Source organism: Phoxinus phoxinus (genome assembly GCF_949152265.1).
Source record: "Phoxinus phoxinus genome assembly, chromosome: 1".
Lineage (NCBI taxonomy): Eukaryota > Metazoa > Chordata > Actinopteri > Cypriniformes > Leuciscidae > Phoxinus > Phoxinus phoxinus.
Genome location: NC_136876.1, coordinates 42,182,458 through 42,208,109, shown reverse-complemented (window position 1 = coordinate 42,208,109; position 25,652 = coordinate 42,182,458). Strand labels below are relative to the sequence as shown.

General features: G+C 38.3%; 1 protein-coding gene and 1 long non-coding RNA gene across 5 annotated transcripts in view; one reads left to right on the top strand and one right to left on the bottom strand.

Annotated features, from left to right (window-relative positions):
- The window catches only part of LOC306996046, a 404,126-nt gene that overhangs the window by 92,824 nt on the left and 285,650 nt on the right, over positions 1-25,652 (top strand). The window lies entirely within an intron of this gene.
- Positions 236-11,882, bottom strand: LOC306995417 (uncharacterized protein). 4 transcript variants are annotated; one of them, XM_079607006.1, is made up of 5 exons: positions 11,774-11,882; positions 11,528-11,679; positions 8,270-9,654; positions 7,955-8,107; positions 246-1,954 (listed from the first exon to the last, which is right to left on the bottom strand). In XM_079607006.1, exons 4-5 carry the CDS (start codon positions 8,031-8,033, stop codon positions 945-947), a joined length of 1,089 nt encoding a protein of 362 aa, XP_079463132.1. In that variant the 5' UTR covers positions 8,034-8,107; positions 8,270-9,654; positions 11,528-11,679; positions 11,774-11,882; the 3' UTR covers positions 246-944. The 4 variants fall into 3 exon arrangements, with proteins under 4 accessions (XP_079463133.1, XP_079463132.1, XP_079463135.1 ...); XM_079607008.1 differs by having other exon boundaries at positions 7,959-8,107; positions 11,774-11,858; XM_079607007.1 differs by lacking the exons at positions 8,270-9,654; positions 11,528-11,679; positions 11,774-11,882 and having other exon boundaries at positions 236-1,954; positions 7,955-8,234.

Here is a 25,652-nt window from a genome sequence, read left to right as displayed (position 1 = left end):
TAGTCTTATTGAATTTTGCCTTCTGGCCATTCCTGCCAAATTTGATGTAAAAGGTTCTGTCCAGAAACCTTTACTGTTTCTGTACATAGTCAAGAGGCATCTCGGCTGTCAGTGGTCTAGAAACATCTTGCCCAAATTACAACCAAGCAGTTTCCTTATTCACACACAGAAAGACAAAACACAAAGTTGTTCCACGGTGTCGTCAGATGCAAATAAGTACAGATTACCGGTACATGAATGAATAAAACTGCAGTTTATTCAATGGTCGACCATCCTTCCTTACCGGTCCGTTTCTTATCTCAAAACGGCAGGTAATAAAAACATGTTAGCCTGTGTCTCAAAAACAGACACCTAATACTTTGCTAATATTGTAAGTAAATATTGCAAATTCAAAAACATTCTCAATCTCGAGTATAACGTCGACTCGAGTGAGTCTTTGTGACTTTTTGAGTCTAGGCAATACAACAGTTTTTGTCCTCACACAGTCTCTGTCCAATTTGCACGAACCCTTGGTTCTGGATCGATCGTGGACGAGCACCCCAAATTGTTAGATACAATTGGGTATCTGAAGACAATGATCAATGCAGAGCAGAGGAACACCAGATCTGGGGACCAAGAATGACAGAAGTGGAGTTCACTCAAAGTCAGCTTTACTGTGCTCGTGCCATAGTTTATTTAGCAAGTCTTTAGGTGTTGGCTAAAAACAACAAATATAATAATAAATCCATATACAAAAGAAAAAGAGTCCATAGAGTCCAATACTCCTTATGGATACTATCTAGCACATGTCTTACATGCGTGTGACTAAACAGGGTTTACAATAAATTATTAGATAGACAGAAAACGAGATGCAAACATATTTATCCTCCTAACACATGTGTAAGGCATTGCTTCAGTGTGATTTCTAATGTCTTTTCACATTGAGAGCAGGTGAAATGCCCTTTTCAAGTATGAATTAACATGTGATTCTTAAGGCTTGCTTTATGTCTGTAAGAGTTTCCACACTGAGTGCAGACAAAGGGCTTTTCTGAAGTGTGAATTAAGAAATGACCATCAAGGGCTACTTTCTGTGTAAAACTCTTGCCACACAGAGAGCAGGTGAAAGGCTTTATCCCCGTATGAATTCTCATGTGAGTCTTAAGATTTTCTTTACGCGTGAAATTCTTTCCACACTGAGAGCAGGAGAAAGGCTTTTCTGAAGTGTGAATTAACAAATGATCATCAAGGTGTGCTTTCTGTGTAAAACACTTTCCACACTGAGAGCAGGTGAAAGGCTTTATTCCAGCATGAATTAACATGTGAGTCTTAAGGTTTTGTTTACTTGTGAAAGTATTTCCACACTGAGGACATGTGAAAGGATTTTCCGGAGTGTGAATTAAGAAATGATCATTAAGTGTTCCTTTCTGTGTAAAACTTTTTCCACACTGGGAGCAGGTGAAGGGCTTTATTCCAGCATGAAGTAACATGTGAGTCTTAAGTATTTGTTTACTTGTGAAAGTATTTCCACACTGAGAGCAGGTGAAAGGCTTTTTTCCTCCAACATGAATTAACATGTGAGTCTTAAGGCTTCTTTTATGTTTGTAAGTATTTCCACACTGAGAGCAGCTGAAAGGCTTTTTTCCTCCTCCAACATGCATTAACATGTGATTCATGAGGCTTCTTTTCTGTTTGTAAGTTTTTCCACACTGAGAGCAGGTGAAAGACCTTTTTACTCCAGAATGAATTAACATGTGTTTCACGAGGCTTCTTTTATGTTTGTAAGTGTTTCCACACTGAGCGCAGGTGAAAGGCTTTTTGACTTCTGTTATTTGAATGCTGCTTTGTGAGCCATCGTTTTCAGTTTTGGAGGAACTCAATGGCTTTTCTCCAGCGTTGACATAATGAGCTTTCTGATGCCGATGTTTCTCCTCCACTTCATTTAGATCTGGTATTTCCTCTTTCACTTTCACAAGGCCTAAAATGAAAACATAAAAATTATGAAAATCAATTGGTACAATTGGAAAATAAAAAGGAAATTAGTAGGGGTGCAAGAAAAAAAAATAGATTCAGAAATTAATCGCGATTCTATCTTCTACCGATTTGCATCGATTCACAAATTGCGAAAATTTATTTTTACACTTCTTCAACTTCACAGTACTAGTGATGGGAATAACGGCGTTACGTTTTTCAGTAACGAGTAATCTAATTGATTACTCTAACCAATCTTAATAACGCCGTGACTGCCAAAAAATGCGGCGCGTTACTATAATTGAAGCTGTTTTTTTCATCAGACCACAATTCGCCGCACGGATGTACCAATACAAATAAATAAAACATCTCCAGTTAACTTGCAGAGCATCCATTTCGTTAATGTGTTAAATAATAGGCGATCTAGCACGCTGAAATGTGTTGTTTTTTAAATCAAAGTGCTCGTTGACTCTGTGATCAGTAGTGCAAATCAAGTGTTCTCTTGTGGCTCGTGCAGTCTTCACACGGACGCGCGCTTTAATCCGTTGCGGAGACTCTGTATTCAACACAGCAAAATCCCCAGTGTTAAATTAACACTCCTCAGTGTTTATATGAGTCCACACTCAGAGAGTGTTAAATGAACACTGAATCAGTGTTAAAGTTAATGAGATAATTAAAGTGATTAATTGAGTTATGATTGAGCATTATTGAAGACACCTGATGATAAAAAGCAGAATCACTGAAGGAGAAAATTAATGTAAAATGGTCACCATTACGGAGATCAGTATTTAGTTTAGTTGTGCTCTTGACCCTTACTGTTTTTACTTTAGAGTTTGTTTGGCTGCTGTAATTCAGTTATAACAGCCAGATGAACAAAGAGAAAAGGTTATCCGATGGTATTGGTTGTGTTTTAACATAATCAATAGTTGGGCTGACTCACTGAACTCATTGAGAGCATAATATCTAGAGTTACATTTATTTTATGGATTATAGCAGCACTGTCCTTGTAGAGTATGTCTTTTCAGTTAAATCCAAATAATCAAAACAATTACAAAAAAAACTTGTTTTTAAATTAAGGGTATAATGAAAAATATTTCAGGTAGTCACACACAGACATCAATAATTCGCGTATGACTCTCAACAATGGTGACAAACAGATCACCTCTGAACATAAGCTCATTATTTATTCATGCAGCAATGCTTGATGGGAGCCATGAATGAGATTTGATTGGTGGCACCCAGAATGCACTGCAAAATGCTTTATAATTGTCACCATTGTTGAGATTCACAGGCTGATTCTTGATGTCTGTGTTTAAAAAAAAGAGTTTTGCATGTGATTAAGTTTTAAGAAATTATTTGGATTACATTGTAAAAGTTAAAATTATTTAATTTACAAGGACAGTGCTGCTATAATCAATAAAATAACTCAGTAATTGGAATCTATACGAGTTCAGTGATTCAGGTTAAATGATTGTGAAATAATGATTATGTTAAAACACAAACACATCACCTTTTCTCTTTGTTCATCTGGCTGTTGTAACTCACGTAACGCAACCAAACAAAAATCTAAAGTAAATGATTGAAGGGTCAAGAGCACAACTAAAGCAAACACTGATCTGCATAATGGTAACATACCAATTACCATTTTCTCCTTCAGTGATTCTGCTTGTTATTATAAAGTGTCTTCAATAATGCTCAATCATAGCTCAATTAATCACTTAATTATCTCATTAACTTTAACACTGCTTCAGTGTTCATTTAACACTCTCTGGGTGTGGACTCATATAAACACTGAGCAGTGTTAAAGGAGAACTCCAGCGCAAAATGAACCTTTGGTCTAATCTAATTACACATTGTTACCTAGTCAACCGTTATCTGAGATTTGTTTTCATGATTATCGAATGTAAATAGTTTTATCTCTAAAAACAGTTTAGCCTATAACGCTAGTATAACGCTAGTTTATGGGGCATGGAGTAATGACAAATACAAATCGCTTGTTAATACCACTAACAAGGCTCAAAATAGCCCCACACTAACACGGTAGCATAATGAGGGTCCCTACATGCAAACCGAAGCATTGAGAACTGTGTAAGTGTCCAGACAGTTTAATAAGAAGATATTTTATACATACAGTCAACTTCACGTATACAAGCAGAAGCCATATTTGAAAAACAGACTCGATCAGTCGATCAACGAAACGCCGATCCAAATGCGCTGAACTGTGTAGAATCTCATATGGTCCAGCGCATTTGGATCGGCATTTCGTTGATTGACTGATCGAGTCTGTTTTTCTAAGATGGCTTCTGCTTGTATACGTGAAGTTGACTGTATGTATAAAATATCTTCTTGCTTATAAATATCTGCTTCGGTTTGCATGTAGGGACCCTCATTATGCTACCGTGTTAGTGTGGGGCTATTTTGAGCCTTGTTAGTGGTATTAACAAGCGATTTGTATTTGTCATTACTCCATGCCCCATATACTAGCGTTATACTAGCGTTAGGCCTATAGGCTAAACTGTTTTTAGAGATAAAACTATTTACATTCGATAATCATGAAAACAAATCTCAGATAACGGTTGACTAGGTAACAATGTGTAATTAGACCAAAGGTTCATTTTGCGCTGGAGTTCTCCTTTAATTTAACACTGGGGATTTTGCTGTGAAGGGGTTTCCCACACGTCTCTCACGAGCTACCAGTCTTCTGCGTGCTCAAGTTCATTCAAATTAATGTAGGCGCGCGGCAAGCGCGTTCATAATTGGCTCATTTTTTCCAGGCACAGCGAGATTTTTCAGAATGCCGCCCGCAAGTGATATCAAAAGTTCCAAAACATCTATTGTGTTATTTGTATAGATCCACTATATAAACATGATATCTACATACATGGCATTTGATTGGAGGCCAGTCTCACTTTGTCCCACAGCAACATTAAAATAGTTTAGGTTGTGTACATTGTTTCTTTTAATAATACATTTAGTGTCCATTTCATTATAATATTCAGATTTATTATAAATAATTGAACATGCACATCTATTTTAAGTTCCGTTAAAGAGGGGTGGAGGTGGGGTCACATTTGAGCATACAAATTTACTTGAAAGTAACGCAATACCGTAGTTACTTTCTGAAGTAACTAGTTACTTTTAGCATTTGTAACTGAGTAACTAATTGAGTTACTTTTTGGAAGTAGTAACTGTACCTAATTACTTTTTAAAAGTAACTTGCCCAACACAGTTCTACTAAGAGATACTTAAGGTAGTTAATCACAATGAGCTGCAAACAAGGACTCAAATCTGGTGCTCGCTCTGACGGACACACAGCCGAGGGTCAGAGGTGGAAAGTAGCTAATTACAAATACTTTGTTACAGTACTTGAGTAGATTTTTCGATTTTTTTTCTACTTTCTTGAGTATAATTAAATTGTGGTACTTTTACTCTTACTTGAATAAAAATAAAGTATTCAACTTCGCTACATTTATTTTTCACCAAAAGTACAAAGTACTCTGACAAAGGTGCCGAACTGACCAGGGGGGCAGTGTTTCGGAAGACACTGAAGCATCTCCGGGCGCCGCCATTGGCTAGCGGACCCCCACCTGCTGTTAGCATTCCATTGACTCCCATTCATTTTGGCGTCACTTTGACAGCGAATAACTTTACATCTGAGGCGTTTAAAGACACTGTTTGTCCATTGTTTATTTCTAAAGAAACACGAAAATGTATAAAAGGTTCCATTACCTTGTATCTTACGTTATGGCCCCGTAGAAGCAGTTTTTGTAAAAATAGGCTAACGATTGCGTCATACCCGCGCGACTCTGTCGCACAAGTCGAAAAATTACCGTATGGACAGGCAGAGAAGCTCGCAAGCAATCGGGAGGACGTGGAGGCATAAAGTCAAGGGGGAAGCCCATAGAGAGTGATAAAGTTGCTCCCGTTGCTAGCTCATGGACAGCTAATACCCACGCTCTCCGTCTCTGCGAGATTCGGAAGGGAATGATTCAGATTTCTCTCGGCACAGCTACTAGAAGACCTACAGGTTGCTCACGTCACATCTACGTCGTCAAGCTCAGTTTGAGCCTGCGCAGTTCGCCTTGCGATCAGGAAGTGAGTGCTTCTAATTGACTTAATTTCTCTCCGTTGAAACCTATGGGGTCGCTGTGTCCAGTTTATATACTGTCTATGGAACTGACAGAACTGAAGCAGTTCAGCCAATAACTGACAGGTCTGACTCGGGTGCAAAACCAGTCAAAACTTCCAGTACGGCTGGAGGGCGGGGCGTTCAAACCGTGCTTTGACATTCAATCACTGGCGCTCGTGTTTTGAATCAGTAATATCGCTAACGTTTCAATATTTCAGTGAATGTAACTGAGCTATGCTCATATTCTGATTTTAAATTTTAATTATGGCAACTCCTGAAATGGGTCCCATTGATAATACCAGGGCATTGAGCCGTTGAAGTAAAAAACTCGGCTCATAACATGGACGCAGTTATTGCGTGGACGGAGGAAAAACAATGTAAGTGTCTTAAATGCACACAGTTTAATTTAATGGTAAAGCTCGCCCTCTTTACCAATACAGTTAAACTAAATATACGAAGCAAACTTTGTACAAAGTTGATAAAAACTCGACAGTGAAATAAGATCGCATTTATTATTTCTGTCAATCAGATGCATGTAAAAGTGTAGTTTGTTACTATAGCAACAGTGGGCTCCCAGCACATTTTCGGTAGAACGGAAAAAAAAAATTATTATGTTAACCATACTTCACTTCATTTTTTTTTTTTACTGGCACTTTTTTGACCTCTCACTTAACCTTTGCTTTCAATTATAAATTGATTTAAATTAAAACATTCAAATTATCTTACCTGGACTTACTTATCAAAATTAGTAATAAAACAATTGCTCTTGACAACAGGGAAAGCTATGTTTGTTTAGCATACCATCAAACACTACATTTTATGAGTTTAATATCATGTTTTGCTCCAAAAACAAAATACTGTAGGCTACATGTCAATCGTGTTTGAAATGACTTCTGTGGTTTCATGTTGCTTCTTAACACAGAGTGAGAATATATTATTTTCTCGCGATAATATATTAATATATATTCTCTCGCGAGCGCAAGGCGCACGTGTCGGATTCTGCAGTTGCGCGCAGTTGCTCTCGACCGACTGCGCTGATCAAAAGCATGATGGGAAACAACTTGCTGACGACACAGCTTAATGCTCATTGGTTTAAAAAACCATGATGTAATGTTCTCTTTTAAAATGTTTGATTTTTAAAACTCTGATATCATGTTTTATGTGTATAAATTATGTGTGAATATTCCCAAACTCTCTGACAGTGCGATCTCTATATGGATTACCGTATGCGATTATGTAATGTATTACAAAAATTGTTTTATTGATAAACACGTATTTGGAATGGGATTAAATAAGTGCTTTGGGTGTCTTGTTCATTATATTTATTTTCATATAAAAGCAACAGAAGTTACAGAACTTAAATTACATCCAGTTTATTAGCAACACTGTGCACGAGCGTGAATCCCGTGATATCCATCTTTGATCTCACAGGTGTCAGATCCAATACGAGAAGAGAACTGTCCGGCTTGCCTGCACTTTTTTCACTCCTCCTCCCCTCACTTCAGCCGCCTACTCTCGCATACATTACAGGCGAGGCAAGGCGCATCTCAAACAAGCCCAATATCTGAGCGAGAAGAGTGGCAGTTCATGAGAGAGCACTTTTATTGGAGAGCGCGCGTCCAGTTTTGGACGAGAACAAAGGAAATCCGCGTGCCCTCGCGTTAAATCACAATGCGCTCGCGATATTTGTCATTAAAATAACAATATTGAAAACTGCAGGAAGACTTCTGTAAACCAGTTAAACAGTTGCCCGCATATGGATTACGCTAACATAAAAACAAAAGTGAATTTGTATGGGTCCGCACAAGCTTCGAGGTAAACATATTTGAGATTCCAAAAAGCAATAAGGAAAGATGAACATGAAGAATAGACACCAACCTACTTGTTCCTCGTCTTTTATTCTGCAGGGTTCTGGTTCACTCATGTCCTCCTCACTCTCCTCTTTAACAAACACCATCTTCACAGCAGCAGATCTCAGTTCAGTTGATACTCCTCCAGATATTCCTGAATTGCTTCAAAACTTAGTCACGTCTATGAGGATGGGAATATTACAGGCATTTATTGACCTGACTCAATTTTTTTTTCTTTTTAACAGTTTTTATTAAGCCAGTACCACATAACACCAGAGATGCTGAAAAACTAATCTTCTTCCTCTGAGGTTTAATGGTGGTTGGTAAACAAAAAGTGTCTTACCGCCACCCACTGGACTGGAGTGGAGGCTGCAGACCTGGAGCCGGTAGATAATTTGCACGATCCCTCGGTTCTGGATCGATCTCGGACGAGCACCCCAAATTGTTAGATACAATTTTAATTATATTGCATTGCATATAATGTGAGATGGTCAACTAGTCTAAAATTAAGAAACCCCTAGAAAAAAGTAAAACAAAAACAAAACAAAAACAACAACATTGAAACACTGTGTGTACATGTACATGAGATTACTTAATTTATTATTCCAATATCCAAATATGATGCTAAATCCCACAGAAAAAAAGGGCTTCTAATTGTGACGTGCTGTCTTTGCATTTGAACATTGCACATAAATGTTAGCCAATACAAACATTTATATAAAACAGTTGACAAGTAATAGACAGGAGTCCAATAATAGCAAACCGAATCACTTATTCTAAAAAGAAGTAGGCCTACCAGCGTACATTGAGTGTACGTACTTACAAAATGCGTACAGGTTGGGAGGTCTAAAACAGGGTGTACAAGAAATTATTAGATAGACAGAAAAGGAGATGCAAACATATTTTTCCTAACGTGCAAGGCATTGCTTCAGTGTAACTTCTCATGTCTTCCACACAGAGAGCAGGTGAAATGCCTTTTTCAAGTATGAATTAACATGTGATTTTTAAGGCTTGCTTTACGTGTGAACGAGTTTCCACACTGAGAGCAGACGAAAGGCTTTTCTGAAGTGTGAGTTAACACATGTTCATTAAGGTGTCCTTTCTGTGTAAAACTTTTGCCACATTGAGAGCAGGTGAAAGGCTTTATTCCAGCATGAATTCTCATGTGAGTTTTAAGGTATCCTTTACGTCGGAAAGTTTTCCCACACTGAACACAGGTGGAAGGCTTTTCTGAAGTGTGAATTAAGAAATGATCATTAAGGTGTCCTTTCTGTGTAAAACTTTTGCCACACTGGGAACAGGTGAAAGGCTTTTTTCCAGCATGAATTCTCATATGAATTTTAAGGTATCTTTTATGTCTGAAAGAGTTTCCACACTGAGAGCAGGTGTGAGGCTTTTCTAAAGTGTGAATTAACACGTGATCTTTAAGGTGTGTTTTCTGTGCAAAACTCCTGCCACACTGGGAACAGACAAAAGGCTTTATGCCAGCGTGAATTAACATGTGAGTCTTAAGGTTTTCTTTACGTGTGAAAGTATTTCCACACTGAGGACAGGTGAACAGCTTTTTGATTTCTGTAATTTGAATGCTCCTTTGTGAACCAAATTTGTTTTCAGTTTTGGAGCAACTCAATGGCTTTTCTCCAGCGTTGACATCATGAGCTTTCTGATGCCGATGTTTTTCCTCCACTTCATTTAGATCTTGTCTTTCCTCTTTCACTTTCACCAGGCCTAAAATAAGAACATAAAAATTATGAAAAACAATTGGTAGTACAATTGAAAAATAAAGGAAATTAGTAGGGGTGCAGGCGAAAAATCGATTCATATATGAATCGCGATTCTATCTTCTACCGATTTGCATCGATTCACAAATTTCAAACATTTATTTTCTAAAGTGTTACACTTGTTTAACTTCACTGTACTAGAGATACTTAAGGTTATTGACGTTAATCACAATAAGCCGCAAACAAGGACTCAAATGCGGTGCTCGCGCTCACAGCTGAGGGTATGCGCACAGATAGCGCCCATCGATCTCGATATCAGTTCTCTTTTACAGCTACACACACTTATGTCAAAATGTCCATCGTGTGGACGGTGGAGTATTCAATGTAAACCGAGTCTTATGTCCTACGCGAACGAAAACAAAAGGGAGAAAATCGGATGTGTAACTATATCCGCGCATTCATTCTTAAAGGGACAGCAGCCACATAAACTGTTGCCATCCCGTTTCATTAATGTTAATAATAATAAATAAAAAAACTCACTCATTTTGACTAAATCACTTTTTTTATCTTTAATATTAATCCATTTATATTTAATTCATATAGTGAAGACTATACAGCGTTTCATTTTGAGCAGGGTTTTTCCTGCATAGAGAATTAGGAGGCGGCCTCCGGCTGTCGACAAATCTATCGACTACAGTCACATGCTCCAATATCCCTTTTCCATCTATTGATTCTAAAGTGTATTTATATTAACTTTATATATTTATTAAATTTAAATTGTTCAGGACTTAAGTCAACCAAGATTTTCTTTGGTTGATTACAGCCAACTGAGTTTAGTGTGATAGAGTACTTTAGTTGTCAGAGTAGCCTAAAAAAACAGATGCATGTATTGACACATGTTGAAGACCAAACAAAATATCTTTCCATATTTCATTTCTGGAAGCCGGGCTAAATAAGCAAGTACTGTTACTGCATTCATATCAAATACAGACATTAGAGAATACTTGAAAAACACATTTCAGTAATCACACTGGTAACTTCTATAAAGAAAAATCTCCAGAGAAGTCATTCAACTCATTTGACATTTAGAAGGAAAAATATTGATTAATACCTTGATTATAATCACTCATTAGCTACACATGCATTGAAATCCACATGCATACAGCAGTGGATTACAATCCAACCCCTTCAATATATACATATATTAAGAATTCATATGCAAAAGCCTCTAAGTGACATCTGAAATTTTCTTCTAGAATGATCATTTTTGATCAAGCTTGTATATTTAAGTTCAGTAATTTCACTTTAATGACAATTAATAGGTAATTTTCATTGCCATTAAAGTGAAATAGCTTAGAATTTATACAAGCTTGATAAAAATGATCATTCTAGAAGAAAATTTCAGATGGCACTTAGAGGCTTTTGCATCTTAACGTTAAGTCTTTACACACACACACACACACACACACACACACACACACACACACACACACACACACACACACACACATAATATATAAACTGATAAAGACACAAAGGCTGTGTTTACATTTCAGTCTTCATGTTTACTTGTGAAGGCTTGTAAGGCTGTGTTTGTAGTTCCCCCCGATGCTGATACAGATCAAACGTTAAATCTGAGGTAGACATATTTCTCTCGGTTGTTTAGTTTTCTTAACTTTATACAGCAGCGCTGTGCTGCAATGGTAGGTTTCCCTCATATAACTTTACTCCAGGATTCCCTTGCCATCGAGACATATAAAATGTAGCTGAACAGACTTATACAGTGATATAAAAGACCAAACTCACACCTATTTGGGGATTTAGGCTATAAATAAGCTACAGGCAAGCAGCGTCTTTGTAAACGAAGAATAGACACCAACCTCCTTGTTCCTCGTGTTTTATTCTCCAGGGTTCTGGTTCACTCATGTCCTCCTCACTCTCCTCTTTAACAAACACCATCTTCACAGCAGCAGATCTCAGTTCAGTTGATACTCCTCCAGATATTCCTGCTTGCTTCAAAACGTAGTTACTTCTATGAGGATGGGAATATTACAGGCATTTATTGACCTACATTTTATTTTTTCTATATACTAAAAGTACATGTCTAACTGTTTTTAAGCCAGCACCTCGATAAAACAGCAGAGATCATGCTGAAAACTAATCTTCTTCTTCTGAGGTGATGTTTAATGGTGGTTTGTAAACACATGTATGTGCTTTACCGCCACCCACTGGACTGGAGTGTGAAGCGTTGAATAATACATGTGGAAAAATTACTTGGCACGGCCACGTCGACAATGGACATAGTGCACTGCACTTTTCCTTTAAAAAAGTTTTGCACAAAAAAATTAAAAGGACTTTGGGGAATTTGTTAACATTATATAGCCTACACTCGCATGAGATTCACGTTATATCAATAGTATATCTATAGGCTTGAGTGAGGATAAGAAAAGAGAAACAAGAGATTCCAAATTTATTCCAGTCAAATATTTCAATGAAAATCACAGACCGTCCCATAATGTTAAACTTTTCATAATCATACTACATAATCATATTCTTTTCTATTCATATACTTTTCATAATCATATTATTTTGTAGAATGACTTACATTTAAATAGGGGTGATATAGTTATGCACTGTTAGACCTTACCGGGTTTTTTTACAGTAAAATACTGGCAACACTGTTGCCAGTAATTTACTGTTATTTGTACAGTTATTTACTGTATTATACAGTTTGTTACTGTAAAATGCACTAAATTAAAATTTGACTTAAAACTAATTTCACTTGCAGAAACCGACTGCCTTAAATTGACCAACTGTCATTTAAATGTGTAATGCATTAATAATGTGAGAAAAGAGTTAAGAACTTCCATTAGAAACCATTAAAAAACTTAAGTACATAAAAAGATTTCCACTGAACCAGCAGTTACATTCTGTTAAATAAAGCAACATGCAGCATATCATCAATGTTTGTAGATCTTCTGCTGGACTGAAGCACAGGCTCTACTCTTCAGCTCAATGGTGACCCAAAAAACAAAATTTTACAGTAAACTACTGGCAACAGTGTTGCCAGTATAAACCTGTTTTATAACTTACAGTTTATTACTGTTAAAATACATTTTGTGGGTGTGTCTTTTTATCTTACACTGTTAACCCTTTCAACCCCACAGGAACATCCGCACTACAAAGAGTAAAAAGTAACATTGACGCAGTGTTGCAGTGAGATAATAAAGTGAATATGTAAGTGATTGTTGAGCATTAGTGATGAACACCTGCTGTTAACAAGCAGAATCACTGAAGGAAAGAGGAACACAAGAACAGAAAATAGAGAAACAAGAACTACAACTGACTTCCAGCCATTACACATTATTACACGTATTATTAACCAGTTTGACTTTATTTCTGTCATCCATCTACAGAAGTAGTTATTGAGATGTTTAATTAAAAATGTTTGATTTGAAGTTACCATTATAGAGATCAGTGTTTGCTTTAGTTGGGTTGCTGATGCCAACGCATTAATTTTTTCTCTTGCTGCTTGAGCTGTGTTTTTGCAAGTCACACTTGTGCACACACACAGTTCGTGAATGATTGTGGTTGTATTCACTATCATGACAAAATCATTATGTGGCCTGTCCATTCACTAAGAAGTTAGTTCTCACTCATTCAGAGTTTAATTCTCAATCAAAAGTGTTACGTTACCACCACTGTGAAACAACAGCAACAATGACTAATTTATTTGTAACACATGCATAACCAAAAATAAAAGAGCTACACTGTCTTGTAGAAACACAGAAATATCACAAACTAGAACATGCATCTCAACAATGGTAGGAATATATATATTTAGGGCCCAAGCCTTGAAAAGGCGAAGGCCCTATTGTTTTCCTTCGGATTATTATTATTATTATTAGGGCCCAAGCCTTGAAAAGGCGAAGGCCCTATTGTTTTCCTTCGGATTATTATTATTATTATTATTATTATTATTATTATTATTTTTCTTACGACTATTCGGGCACTTTTGGGTCTCTTAACGTGCTCAAAAACTCTTGAAACTTTGCACAAATGTCAGAACCCGCGGCCATTAGAGCCGGACTGAAGCTGGTACCCGGGCGTGGCAGGGGGGCTCGACAGCGCCCCCTGGAACGCGGTCCGAAAACTTGGTCCATAAATCAAACACGCTTGCGTGTAATAATATGAAACTCGGTACACTTATAGATCTCATCGGTTCATATATCCTTCATGCTCTGACTTTTTACCCCAGCCCAACAGGAAGTCGGCTATTTGGCGTAGTTTAAAAAACACATGCAATGGAATTTAAAATACTCCTCCTAGAAAATTCAACCAATCACCACGAAACTCGGTGTGCATGAAGTCAAGACATGGAGGATGAAAAATTGCCAGGGGATTTTTGATATCTCGAACGGTTTGGCCGTGGCGAGGAAACGAATTTATGGCGAATATTGGAAACAGGAAGTGTGTTATAACATCCTCATACATTAATTGATCTGGATGAAACTTCAGCAGTGTGTTCGCTGTAAGAGGCCGATCACATGGATGTGACTATTGTGAGTCAAAGTTATAGCGCCACCAACTGGCAGCAGGAAGTGTGTCACTTTCAAAATGCTTTAAAATCACCCTCTTATTTTTACCCGATTTGCTTCAAACTTTATGTGTATAATGTAAACACACGGCAGATGTAGACCTGTGAAAGGATTATTGATATCTTAAATACTGTTGCCATGGCAACGCAGCAAACTTTAATATTCTTTTTTAAAGTTTTTGAGACTCTTAACATGCTTGAAATTGCATGAAACTCGACAGACACTTTACATTTATTGCCTAGTACACTTGTGCAAAGTTTCAGAAACGGGCGTGGTAAGGGGCTCAGTAGCGCCACCTTTAGTCAAAAATGGGGTATTAGTTTTACCTACAGTAACAAAAATCGGTATTTATATTTATCTCCCCGAGCCAGACAACTTTCTAATTTACAGTCATTAGCTCCGACCAACAGGAAGTCAGATATTTTGGTTTGAATGTGATTTGATGGGAATTTTGCCAGTCTCTCTCAGTGTCTGTGTGTGTGAGAGAGGAGGGGGAGCTTTATTTTAACCCTTTCTCTGCTGTGTGGGACTTCTCGGGCACTTTCGGGGCCCTTAACGTGCTCGAAAACTCTTGAAACTTTGCACACAGGTCAGAACCTGCGGCCATCAGGGCCGGGCTGAAGCTGGTACCCGGGCGTGGCAGGGGAGCTCAACAGCGCCCCCTTGAACGTGGTCCGAAAACTTGGTCCATATATCAAACACGTTTGCATGTAATAATATGAAACGCGGTACACATATAGATCTCATCGGGCCGAACAACTTTCGTGCTCTAAGTTTTACGCCAGTCCAACAGGAAGTCGGCTATTATGGGTTGTTTAAAAACGAATCCCCCTGGAATTTTATATACTCCTCCTAGAAAATTATTTCGATCGCCACCAAACTCAGTCAACATGAAGTCAAGACATGGAGGATGCTAAATTGCGGACGGATTTTTGATATCTCGAACGGTTTGGCCGTGGCGAGGAAACGAATTTATGGCGAGAAAAGAGAAACACGATGTGTTATAACGTCTTCATACATTAACTGATCTTGATGAAACTTCAGTAGTGTGTTTTTTGTAAGAGGGCGATCACATGGATGTAACTAATGTGAGTCAAAGTTATAGCGCCACCAACTGGCAGCAGGAAGTGTGTTACTTTCAAGATGCTTTTGACTAAAGTGGGGGGGTTATTTTTACCTACAGTCACAAAACTCGGTATGTATATTGTGCTTATCGAGCCGGACAACTTTCTCATTTACAGTCATTAGCTCCGACCAACAGGAAGTCAGATATTTTGGTTTGAATGTGGTTTTGTCTCTCTCCGACAGAGTTCCCCCTGCCATTCTGTGTGTGTGTGTGTGTGTGTGCGTGTGTCTGTCTGTCTGACACCCCCCCCCCCCCCCCGTGTGTGTCTGTGTGGGGAGGGGAGGGAGGGCACACACACAGACAGCCCCCCTGTCTCTGTGTGTGTGGGGAGGGGGGCAGAAAGACTCTATTAAAAATAGGTATATTGTGCCATCTAGTGTTTTATACTATGTATACATGTGTTTTTTCTTTTAAACAAGTGTTTTAAAGTACAGTAATTTCAATGAATATATATACCACACTTCATATGAATTTTTGGTCTTGTGTACTTACAATGGCTGCTGATTTCATGTGTCCGTTACCGTTAAGTCCATGAGACTGTAGGGTGTCTAATTTTTAATTTTAGGTTTCAGAAGGGTGTTCACGCATACTTTGTGGTTGATATGTGCCCTCGATGCGCACTTTTGCAGAACCCACACTGATGCAAGCTCTAAAGCAGACTTCTTCTCGACAGTCAAAGCGGAGTTACGTTATTGCCCATCGTGCACAGGAACCCTAAAGGAACCGGGGTGGCGTTTTTATATATATATATATATATATATATATATATATATATATATATATATATATATATATATATATATATATATATATATAAATAAATATAGCTGCAAGCAGCGATGGAGGGCCTAAGCCGGTGGCACCGCCACCTCGGTGCCTTTAGTGCAACTAAAGGCACCGGGGTGGCGGTGCCACCGGCTTGGGCCCGTAATCGCTGCTTGCAGCTATATTTATTTATATATATTTATTATTATTATTATTATTATTATTATTTTTCTTACGACTATTCGGGCACTTTTGGGTCTCTTAACGTGCTCAAAAACTCTTGAAACTTTGCACACAGGTCAGAACCTGCGGCCATTAGAGCCGGACTGAAGCTGGTACCCGGGCGTGGCAGGGGGGCTCGACAGCGCCCCCTGGAATGGGGTCCGAAAACTTGGTCCATAAATCAAACACGCTTGCATGAAATGATATGAAACTCGGTACACTTATAGATCTCATCGGTTCATATATCCTTCATGCTCTGACTTTTTACCCCAGCCCAACAGGAAGTCGGCTATTTGGCGTAGTTTAAAAAACACATGCAATGGAATTTAAAATACTCCTCCTAGACGATTCAACCAATCACCACGAAACTCGGTGTGCATGAAGTCAAGACATGGAGGATGAAAAATTGCCAGGGGATTTTTGATATCTCGAACGGTTTGGCCGTGGCGAGGAAACGAATTTATGGCGAATATTGGAAACAGGAAGTGTGTTATAACGTCTTCATACATTAATTGATCTTGATGAAACTTCAGCAGTGTGTTCGTTGTAAGAGGCCGATCACATGGATGTGACTATTGTGAGTCAAAGTTATAGCGCCACCAACTGGCAGCAGGAAGTGTGTCACTTTCAAAATGCTTTGAATTCACCCTCTTATTTTTACCCGATTTGCTTCAAACTTTATGTGTATAATGTAAACACACGGCAGATGTAGACCTGTGAAAGAATTATTGATATCTTAAATACTGTTGCCATGGCAACACTTTAAACTTTTATATTCTTTTTGGGTGCATTTGAGGCTCTTAACATGCTTCAAATTGCATTAAACTCAACATGCATATCAGATTTATTAGGTACTAGGCATGTGTGAAGTTTCAGAAACGGGCGCGGTGGAGGGGCTCAGTAGCGCCACCTTTAGTCAAAAATGGGGTATTAGTTTTACCTACAGTAACAAAAATCGGTATTTATATTTATCTCCCCGAGCCGGACAACTTTCTAATTTACAGTCATTAGCTCCGACCAACAGGAAGTCAGATATTTTGGTTTGAATGTGATTTGATGGGAATTTTGCCAGTCTCTCTCAGTGTCTGTGTGTGAGAGAGAGGAGGGGGGCTTTATTTTAACCCTTTCTCTGCTGTGTGGGACTTCTCGGGCACTTTTGGGGCCCTTAACGTGCTCGAAAACTCTTGAAACTTTGCACACAGGTCAGAACCTGCGGCCATCAGGGCTGGGCTGAAGCTGGTACCCGGGCGTGGCAGGGGAGCTCAACAGCGCCCCCTTGAACGTGGTCCGAAAAACTTGGTCCATATATCAAACACGTTTGCATGTAATAATATGAAACTCGGTACACATATAGATTTAATCGGGCCGAACAACTTTCGTGCTCTAAGTTTTACACCAGTCCAACAGGAAGTCGGCTATTATGGGCTGTATGAAAATGCATGCCCCTGGAATTTTATATACTCCTCCAAGAAAAATTATCCTATCGCCACCAAACTCGGTCAGCAGGAAGTCAAGACATTGAGGACGCTAAATTGCGGACGGATTTTTGATATCTCGAACGGTTTGGCCGTGACGAGGAAACGAAGTTATGGCGAGAAAAGAAAAACACAATGTGTTATAACGTCTTCATACATTAATTGATCTGGATGAAACTTCAGCAGTGTGTTTGTTGTAAGAGGGCGATCACATGGATGTGACTATTGTGAGTCAAAGTTATAGCGCCACCAACTGGCAGCAGGAAGTGTGTTACTTTCAAGATACTTTTGACTAAAGTGGGTGGGTTATTTTTACCTACAGTCACAAAACTCGGTCTGTATATTGTGCTTATCGATCCGGACAACTTTCTCATTTACAATCATTAGCTCCGACCAACAGGAAGTCAGATATTTTGGTTTGAATGTGGTTTTGTCTCTCTCTGACAGAGTTCCCCCTGCCATTCTCTCTCTGTGTGTGTGTGTGTGTGTGTGTGTGTGTGTGTGTGTGTGTGTGTGTGTGTGTGTGTGTGTGTGTGTGTGTGTGTGTGTGTGTGTGAAGTGGGGGGGAGGGGAGGGAGAGAGGGCACACACACAGACAGCCCCCCCCCCCCCTTTTCTGTGTGTGTTTGGAGGGGAGCAGAAAGACTCACACTGATACAAGCTCTAAAGCAGACTTCTTCTCGACAGTCAACGCGGGGTTACGTTATTGCCCGTCGTGCACAGGAACCCGAAAGGCAACGGGGGTGGCGGCTTTTTATATATATATATATATATATATATATATATATATATATATATATAAATAAATAAATATAGCTGCAAGCAGCGATGGAGGGCCCAAGCCGGTGGCAGCGCCAGCCCGGTGCCTTTAGTGTAACTAAAGGCACCAGGGTGGCGGTGCCACCGGCTTGGGCCCGTAATCGCTGCTTGCAGCTATATTTTTAATTATTATTCATGCAGCAGAGCATGCTGGGAGTTTTATACTATCCTGGTACCCAGCATGCATTGCGACATGAAACTTTTGATCATAACCATTGTTGAGATTCATATGATGATTGTTGATGTCTTGTTTGTGCGTGAGTCAAGCAGGAGTTAATACAATTTTAATGCACTATATGATTTCAAAAATTTTCAGTTGACCTGATTTCAGAAATATTGCTGTATTTCATGTTGTAGATTATCAGATATATTAGCCTGGGAAAACCCAGACCCTCTCAGTTGTAACTGAGTAAGGGTCTGGCAAAGCTCCATAGACAATTCATTTCCACAGGGGCGTCACCAACGGACGTCGGAAAGATCTAAAACCAATCAGAGCGATGAATGACATGACGTATGCAGAGCGACGGAGAAACATCTCGAGACTCTCAGCAATTCTCTGTTTGTGTTAACGAAAATGACCATTTTAAATCGCTTGAAACAGACGCGATAGCTGATTCGAACGAGTGATGTTGTGATGTTCCACGGCGGCATCCATCTCTGTAATGTACAAAATCTGCGTCACCGTCTCTGCTCTGTCGTCATCGTGTAAAACGTTTCTGATTGGTGCCGCGATTTCGGCGGATTGGAAATGGGTTTCAATGGGTTCTTTGCCAGACCCACTTGCAGAGCAAATCTAAATTTGCCGGAAGTGGTCTGGGTTTTCCCAGGCTACAGATATATGGTATTAAACCAGAAATTCACAGCTCACATATATTAAAAAGTAATAAATCATGTATGATTTTGATATCACAAAACCAAAAACTCCTGATCAACTTCTTGACTTTTCTTGCTGGAACAAATGTGCTTTATACACTCACTGTTACAGCAGCCGAAGAGAGATGAATTAACGAAGACTTTGAGTTAAGGTACAAGACACCAACTAAAGCAAATATGGATCTCCATCATGGTGACAACAAACTTTATTATTAACTAAATCCCTGTTCATTCTCAACAAGAACTTGAAATAAATAATGTTAAACTGGTTTCACACTCAGTGTGGCTGGAAGTTAGTTGTAGTTCTTGTGTTTCTCTTTTTTCTGTTCTTGTTTCTCTGTCCTTCAGTGATTCTGCTTATCAGGTGTTCATCAGTGTCTCAATTCACTCACTGTCAAGTGGACTATATTAGTGAACTAGTGTAGGGAATAGTGAATGAGGGTATGGGGTGTGATTGGGAAAACAGCCTCTGAGTGTCGACTTTGAGCGCTGTTAATTCACAGTATATTCCTGTAGGTATATTCCTGTATATTACTGTTTTAATGGAAAATGGTATGATATTGTAAGAATGTGGGCTTTTTCTACAGTAAGGGCTAACAGTGTGACAACAGATAGTCAACCTTCTAAGATTCAGCAACCACCAAAATAAGATAAATAAATAGGCTATTGTAGAAGAGAAACTGCATTAAAGGGGACCTATGTGCACCCTTTTTACAAGATGTAATATAAGTCTCACATGTCCCCAGAATGTGTCTGTAAAGATTCAGCTCAAAATACCTCACAGATAATTTATTTGACCATAAAGCCCCATTTTTGACTGGAAGGATCTTTAAATGCAAATGAGCTGCTGCTCCCCACATATGGGATTAATATCCTGCCATGATTCAAAACTGAAAATAAAGTTCTGAAAGGTTGAAACTAAGTGTTCGAAAACTCAAAATCTTAAAAAAAAAAGTTTTGCAAGATCGAAAAATAAGATTTGCAAGCTTGCAAAATGTAAAAAAAATAAGAATATCTCTGAAACCCGTGATCTGAAAACGGGTGTGCGAATAGGTGAAAAAAAGTTTTGAAACTCTGAAAACTGAGGTTCGAAAGGGCGAAACTTATTACATTACATTAAATTTGCACTCCTTTGCAGACTATTTTTCAGAGCTGAGTTTACAACACCCACTTTGCGGAGATACGTGCACACAGTTGCGAGCTTGCGACTCATTTACATTTACATTTACATTTATTCATTTAGCTGACGCTTTTATCCAAAGCGACTTACAAATGAGAAACAATAGAAGCAATTAAACTAGCAGTAGGACAACAATATGTAAGTGCTATGACCCTTCACAGTACAATCCAACGCAATTTTTTTTTTTTTAGATAAGAAAGTGTTAGTAGTACTGGATTAAGTGCTCAAGTGCTGCCGAAAAAGATACGTCTTCAGCAGTTTCTTAAAGATGGCTACAGACTCAGCAGCTCTGGCTGAGTTAGGCAGATCATTCCACCAGCAGGGAACAGTCATGGTAAAGGTCCGAGAGAGAGATTTCGTGCCTCTTTGGGATGGCACCACCAGACGCCGCTCACTTGCAGAGCGCAAGTTTCTGGATGGCACATAAGTCTGTAGTAATGAGTTCAGGTACAAGGGAGCAGTGCCAGTGGTTGTTCTGTAGGCAAACGTCAGTGACTTGAATTTGATGCGAGCGGCAACCGGCAACCAGTGCAGTTTCGTGAGGAGAGGAGTGACGTGTGCTCTCTTCGGCTCGTTGAAGACCACTCTAGCTGCAGCATTCTGGATCAGTTGCAGAGGTTTGACAGTGCAAGCTGGGAGACCAGCCAGGAGAGCATTACAATAGTCCAGTCTGGATAGAACAAGTAAAATCACTTGTAAAATGAAAGTGAGCCAATAAGTGGTCTTCTACTGCCCTCTGCTGGACAATCTACAATTTAATAGTCTTTTCACATGTGCTTTTGCATTCATATATTTAGACACTAAAAATTCCTTACATAACAATTACTATTATAACACAATCATATTTTGTCAGAGTTTATCACTTCATTTGTTCTGATGCGTCACATAATTGCTAACAACGTGGTAAATCATGGTAAATAACGCTAGAAACATGGTAAATCATAGTAAATAAGGTAAATCATGCTAGAATCCTGGTAAATCATTCTAGAATGTGGTGTATCATGGTAAATCATCCTGTAACATGGTAAATCAAGGTAAACTAAGATAAATCATGGTAAACTATGGTAAATCATGCTAGAATCATATTAAATTATACTAGAATGTGTTCAATTGTTGTAAACCATGCTAGAACAGGGTAAAGCATGCTGAATCATACTGGAACTTGGTAAATCATGGTAAACTATGGTAAATCATGCTAGATTCATGGTAAATCATACTGGAACATGGTAAGTCATGGTAAATCATGATAAATCATCCTAGAAAAAGGTAAATCATGGTAATGAGAGGAAGGATTTGCACTCTTTACAGAAGCAATCGTCACGGTCAATCTGCCGGACGCATGCAAAGAACCAGTGCAGAAGCCACCTTTCCAGTAAATACGACTTGTGATTGGACTGTACGTCAGCAGACAGCAAAGCATTGGCCAAGAGCAGAAAGGCCCTCCCTCCAGGCTTTTTTTTAAGTTGCGAGGTTGCGAAGCTTCATTTTCGCTCAGTCTGAGTTTCAGAGTTTCAGAGCAGAGCTGCGTGACATCGCTGCCAACAATCACGCGAGTCGCAAGCTCGCAACTGTGTGCACGTATCTCCGCAAAGTGGGTGTTGTAAACTCAGCTCTGAAAAATAGTCTGCAAAGGAGTGCAAATTTAATGTAATGTAATAAGTTTCGTCCTTTCGAACCTCAGTTTTCAGAGTTTCAAAACTTTTTTTCACCTATTCGCACACCCGTTTTCAGATCACGGGTTTCAAGGTTTCAAATCTGGAAAACAAACTATACAGTGGGAGAACACTGACAAATTTGAAACTCTGAAAAAAAAATTGCGCAACATCGTAAAAAATGTTTTGCAGTTCTGAAGAAGGAAATCTCAAAAACAACATAATGTTTGCAGAGATATTCTTATTTTTTTACATTTTGCAAGCTTGCAAATCTTATTTTTCGATCTTGCAAAACTTTTTTTTTTAAGATTTTGAGTTTTCGAACACTTAGTTTCAACCTTTCAGAACTTTATTTTCAGTTTTGAATCATGGCAGGATATTAATCCCATACCCACAAAGCTTTCCAGAAGAGGACAGAGCCTGTACAGCTCATGCCTCAGATTCCCTGACAAAAACTAACAAAGCATCTGTTTGGTTTTGATTATCATCTCTATCAGGGTCATGCTCACGTGACATTGCAATTCTTTATCATCATGAACGTTTATTATCTGTATGCGTTTGGTTTTCTAAACGCGCACACATCCAAAACACGCACACAGAAAACTGTCTGTCATGCGTCGCATGAATATTAAATTTAGTTCTCTTTTACGTCTTATTGCGCTTAAACTGTCAAATACACAAGGTTATGTCAAAAACACACAAAGTTCACATAAACACAGTCGTTAATGTCTGTGAACATAAACAGCAAGTAGAAATTGCAAGTGTATTAGATCTGTGCATTAAAGTGAAAGCAGCGTAATATACAGTACTTACAGCCACTGTAAAAAAAATATTGTAAAAAAAAAAAACACGGTAAACTACTGGCAGCTGTGGTTGCATCATACCATAAAAATATATAGCTGTTAAATTACAGTTTTATACTGTAGCCGACAAAACTGTATTTAGCTGTTAATTTCAAAAACAGTAACACCCCGTATTTTTACGGTATGATGCTGGCAACCACAGCTGCTAGTAGTTTACCGTTTTTTTACAGGAGTATTTTTTTACAGTGTATGCTATTATAAACCAAACAACAAAAGAAAAACAGAAAATCACTCACTGCTCTGGATTGAATATCTTTCGTAGCTTTAATAAGAACACATTTCTTACTTGAATGCTGCTGTTAAATGCCCTGGCGAGGAGATAAACCTGGGGGACAGTGTACAGCTCGCTCAGGTCTATACTAGGCCTATGCAGAGTCCGTCACCAGGCGTGGGCGGGGTCTGTGCAATGTGACGTCATATTGAAACTGCAAACGGCTTGTTCTGAGACATGGCTGCTTATGAGTGGGTGGATTTTAGGGTGGTTGTGTACACACACTGCTGACACATTTATGTTCAACACCATGAAAGTGAATTTTGCATAATAGGTCCCCCTTTGAGGTCTCTCATGAAACCAACCAGTAAAACTACTGAAACCTGGACACATTTCAATCAGAAATATTTGTATGTATTTATTTATCTGATGAGCTTGGAGACTTCCACAGAAAGGCAACATTTCTTTACAATCAGCAAACATTTATTTGTATTGATCTGCAGTTACTGTTACATACAAATAAACTAGCATTTCACACACATAACTGAGAGAACAACTTATTTTCCAGTTTCCATTTTAAACATTACATAAATATATTTTCAGAATTTAAATTTGGCACAGTCTACTGTAGGTTACTTAAACAGAAAATGATATGAGTACTAAATGCGTGATCACTGATGCAACTACCAACAGTTCCTTTATATTGAACTAACAAATATTTAATTGATTTCAATAGATAGATAAATAGATTCACACTTTCACACCACCTTGGAGAGTTGTACCGAAATCCCCAAAGTGTGCCGAAAGAAAACCAAACATGTGCTTTACATATAAATAATTTTCGCTCTCAGCATGTTGATTTCTTCTCCTAGAGTACTCATGTTTTGCAGAGAGAGAGTGCAGGATAAAAGTCTCATCTCTGTGTCGGTGAACCATCAAATTAAGGTGCAGAACGATTCTCCATTTCATGAAGTTCTGATGGATGTGTTTAAAACAAGACATTGGCATCTACGCAACTGAACTCTAGGATGACAAACCTTGTACTGAAGATCAGCTATAACATCATAACATGATAATTATTACATTACCCTGAGCTGACATCTTAGTCTCTGGAGTGAGTTCCTTTGTTTAAATGTAAATCTGTGTTAGAAAACATAATTATACATTAATTAAACATAATTATAGAGTTAATAATCATATACATTTTTACAAAAAAAAAAAAAAAAAGATCTGGCAAAGAATGAAAAAACCTACACTAATATTCAGGCTTATTCTTTACTAGGACAGGGGGCATTAAAAGAAAGAAAAGTATTTACATGACACATTACATTTGCATGCATGTAAATATTTATTATTATCAGTATTTAGGGTGTTAATAAGATTTAGCAAAATGAAAACCACAGTGAGTAAATCAGGTAACTGACTACAATTTGTAAGTATACAGCAATGCCTGTTTGTTACTGAGCCTATAACTTTTAAATAAACCAAACACAGACTTACAGAAAGCACATTAAAGATTTTACTTGGTACTTACAGAAAGCACATTTTTGTAAAAACATCCAATATAAGGCAAAAACGCATTCAGAGAAAAAAAACAATGACTCTCAGATCCTTCACGACATGCTCACGATTTCCTAAGTGTTAAAATGAAAGAACTACATAAGGAGAAAGGAAAATGAAGACATTTGAAAACAAAATGGTCAAGCAATTTTTAATAATTGTAATGTAATTGGTTGTTATGTTTTCTAAAGACACAAAATATGTTTTTGTGTATTAGATTATAGAATACATTTGTTTAGCAATGCGTTACATGTAAATGTAGGGATGTCCCCGACTAAAGATTTTTCTAGTCGACTTGTAACCTGTCATTGAAAAGGTTATTCACCCAAAAATTAAAATACTGTCATTAATTACTCGCCCTCATGTCGTTCCTAACCCGACAGTTCAGATAGGCGCACGTTTCGATTTCCTGCCCGACACTGTTGACATCCTCACGGATTGAATGACTTCGCCACTTCCTGTGAAGTCTTTTTTTTTACGACTTAAACGACAAGTAAAATTTTCGTCGCCTCTTAGTCGAGTAACTCTTAGACTATTTTCATATCTATTTTTTACATTTTTACGCATAGTGAACAGAATACATGATGTCTGTTTGCCTCAGTGACAAAATCAAAATTTTTAGATTTTATATACAATCAATTGAGATCAATTGAGGTCAAAG

Bases quoted from the DNA above. Each gene is read 5' to 3' on its own strand.
- LOC306995417 (XM_079607006.1), bottom strand. From the start codon at position 8,033: ATGGTGTTTGTTAAAGAGGAGAGTGAGGAGGACATGAGTGAACCAGAA. The intron at 1,955-7,954 runs GTTGGTGTCTAT...TTTTCATTTTAG, and splicing joins AAAAGACGAGGAACAAGTAG to GCCTTGTGAAAGTGAAAGAG.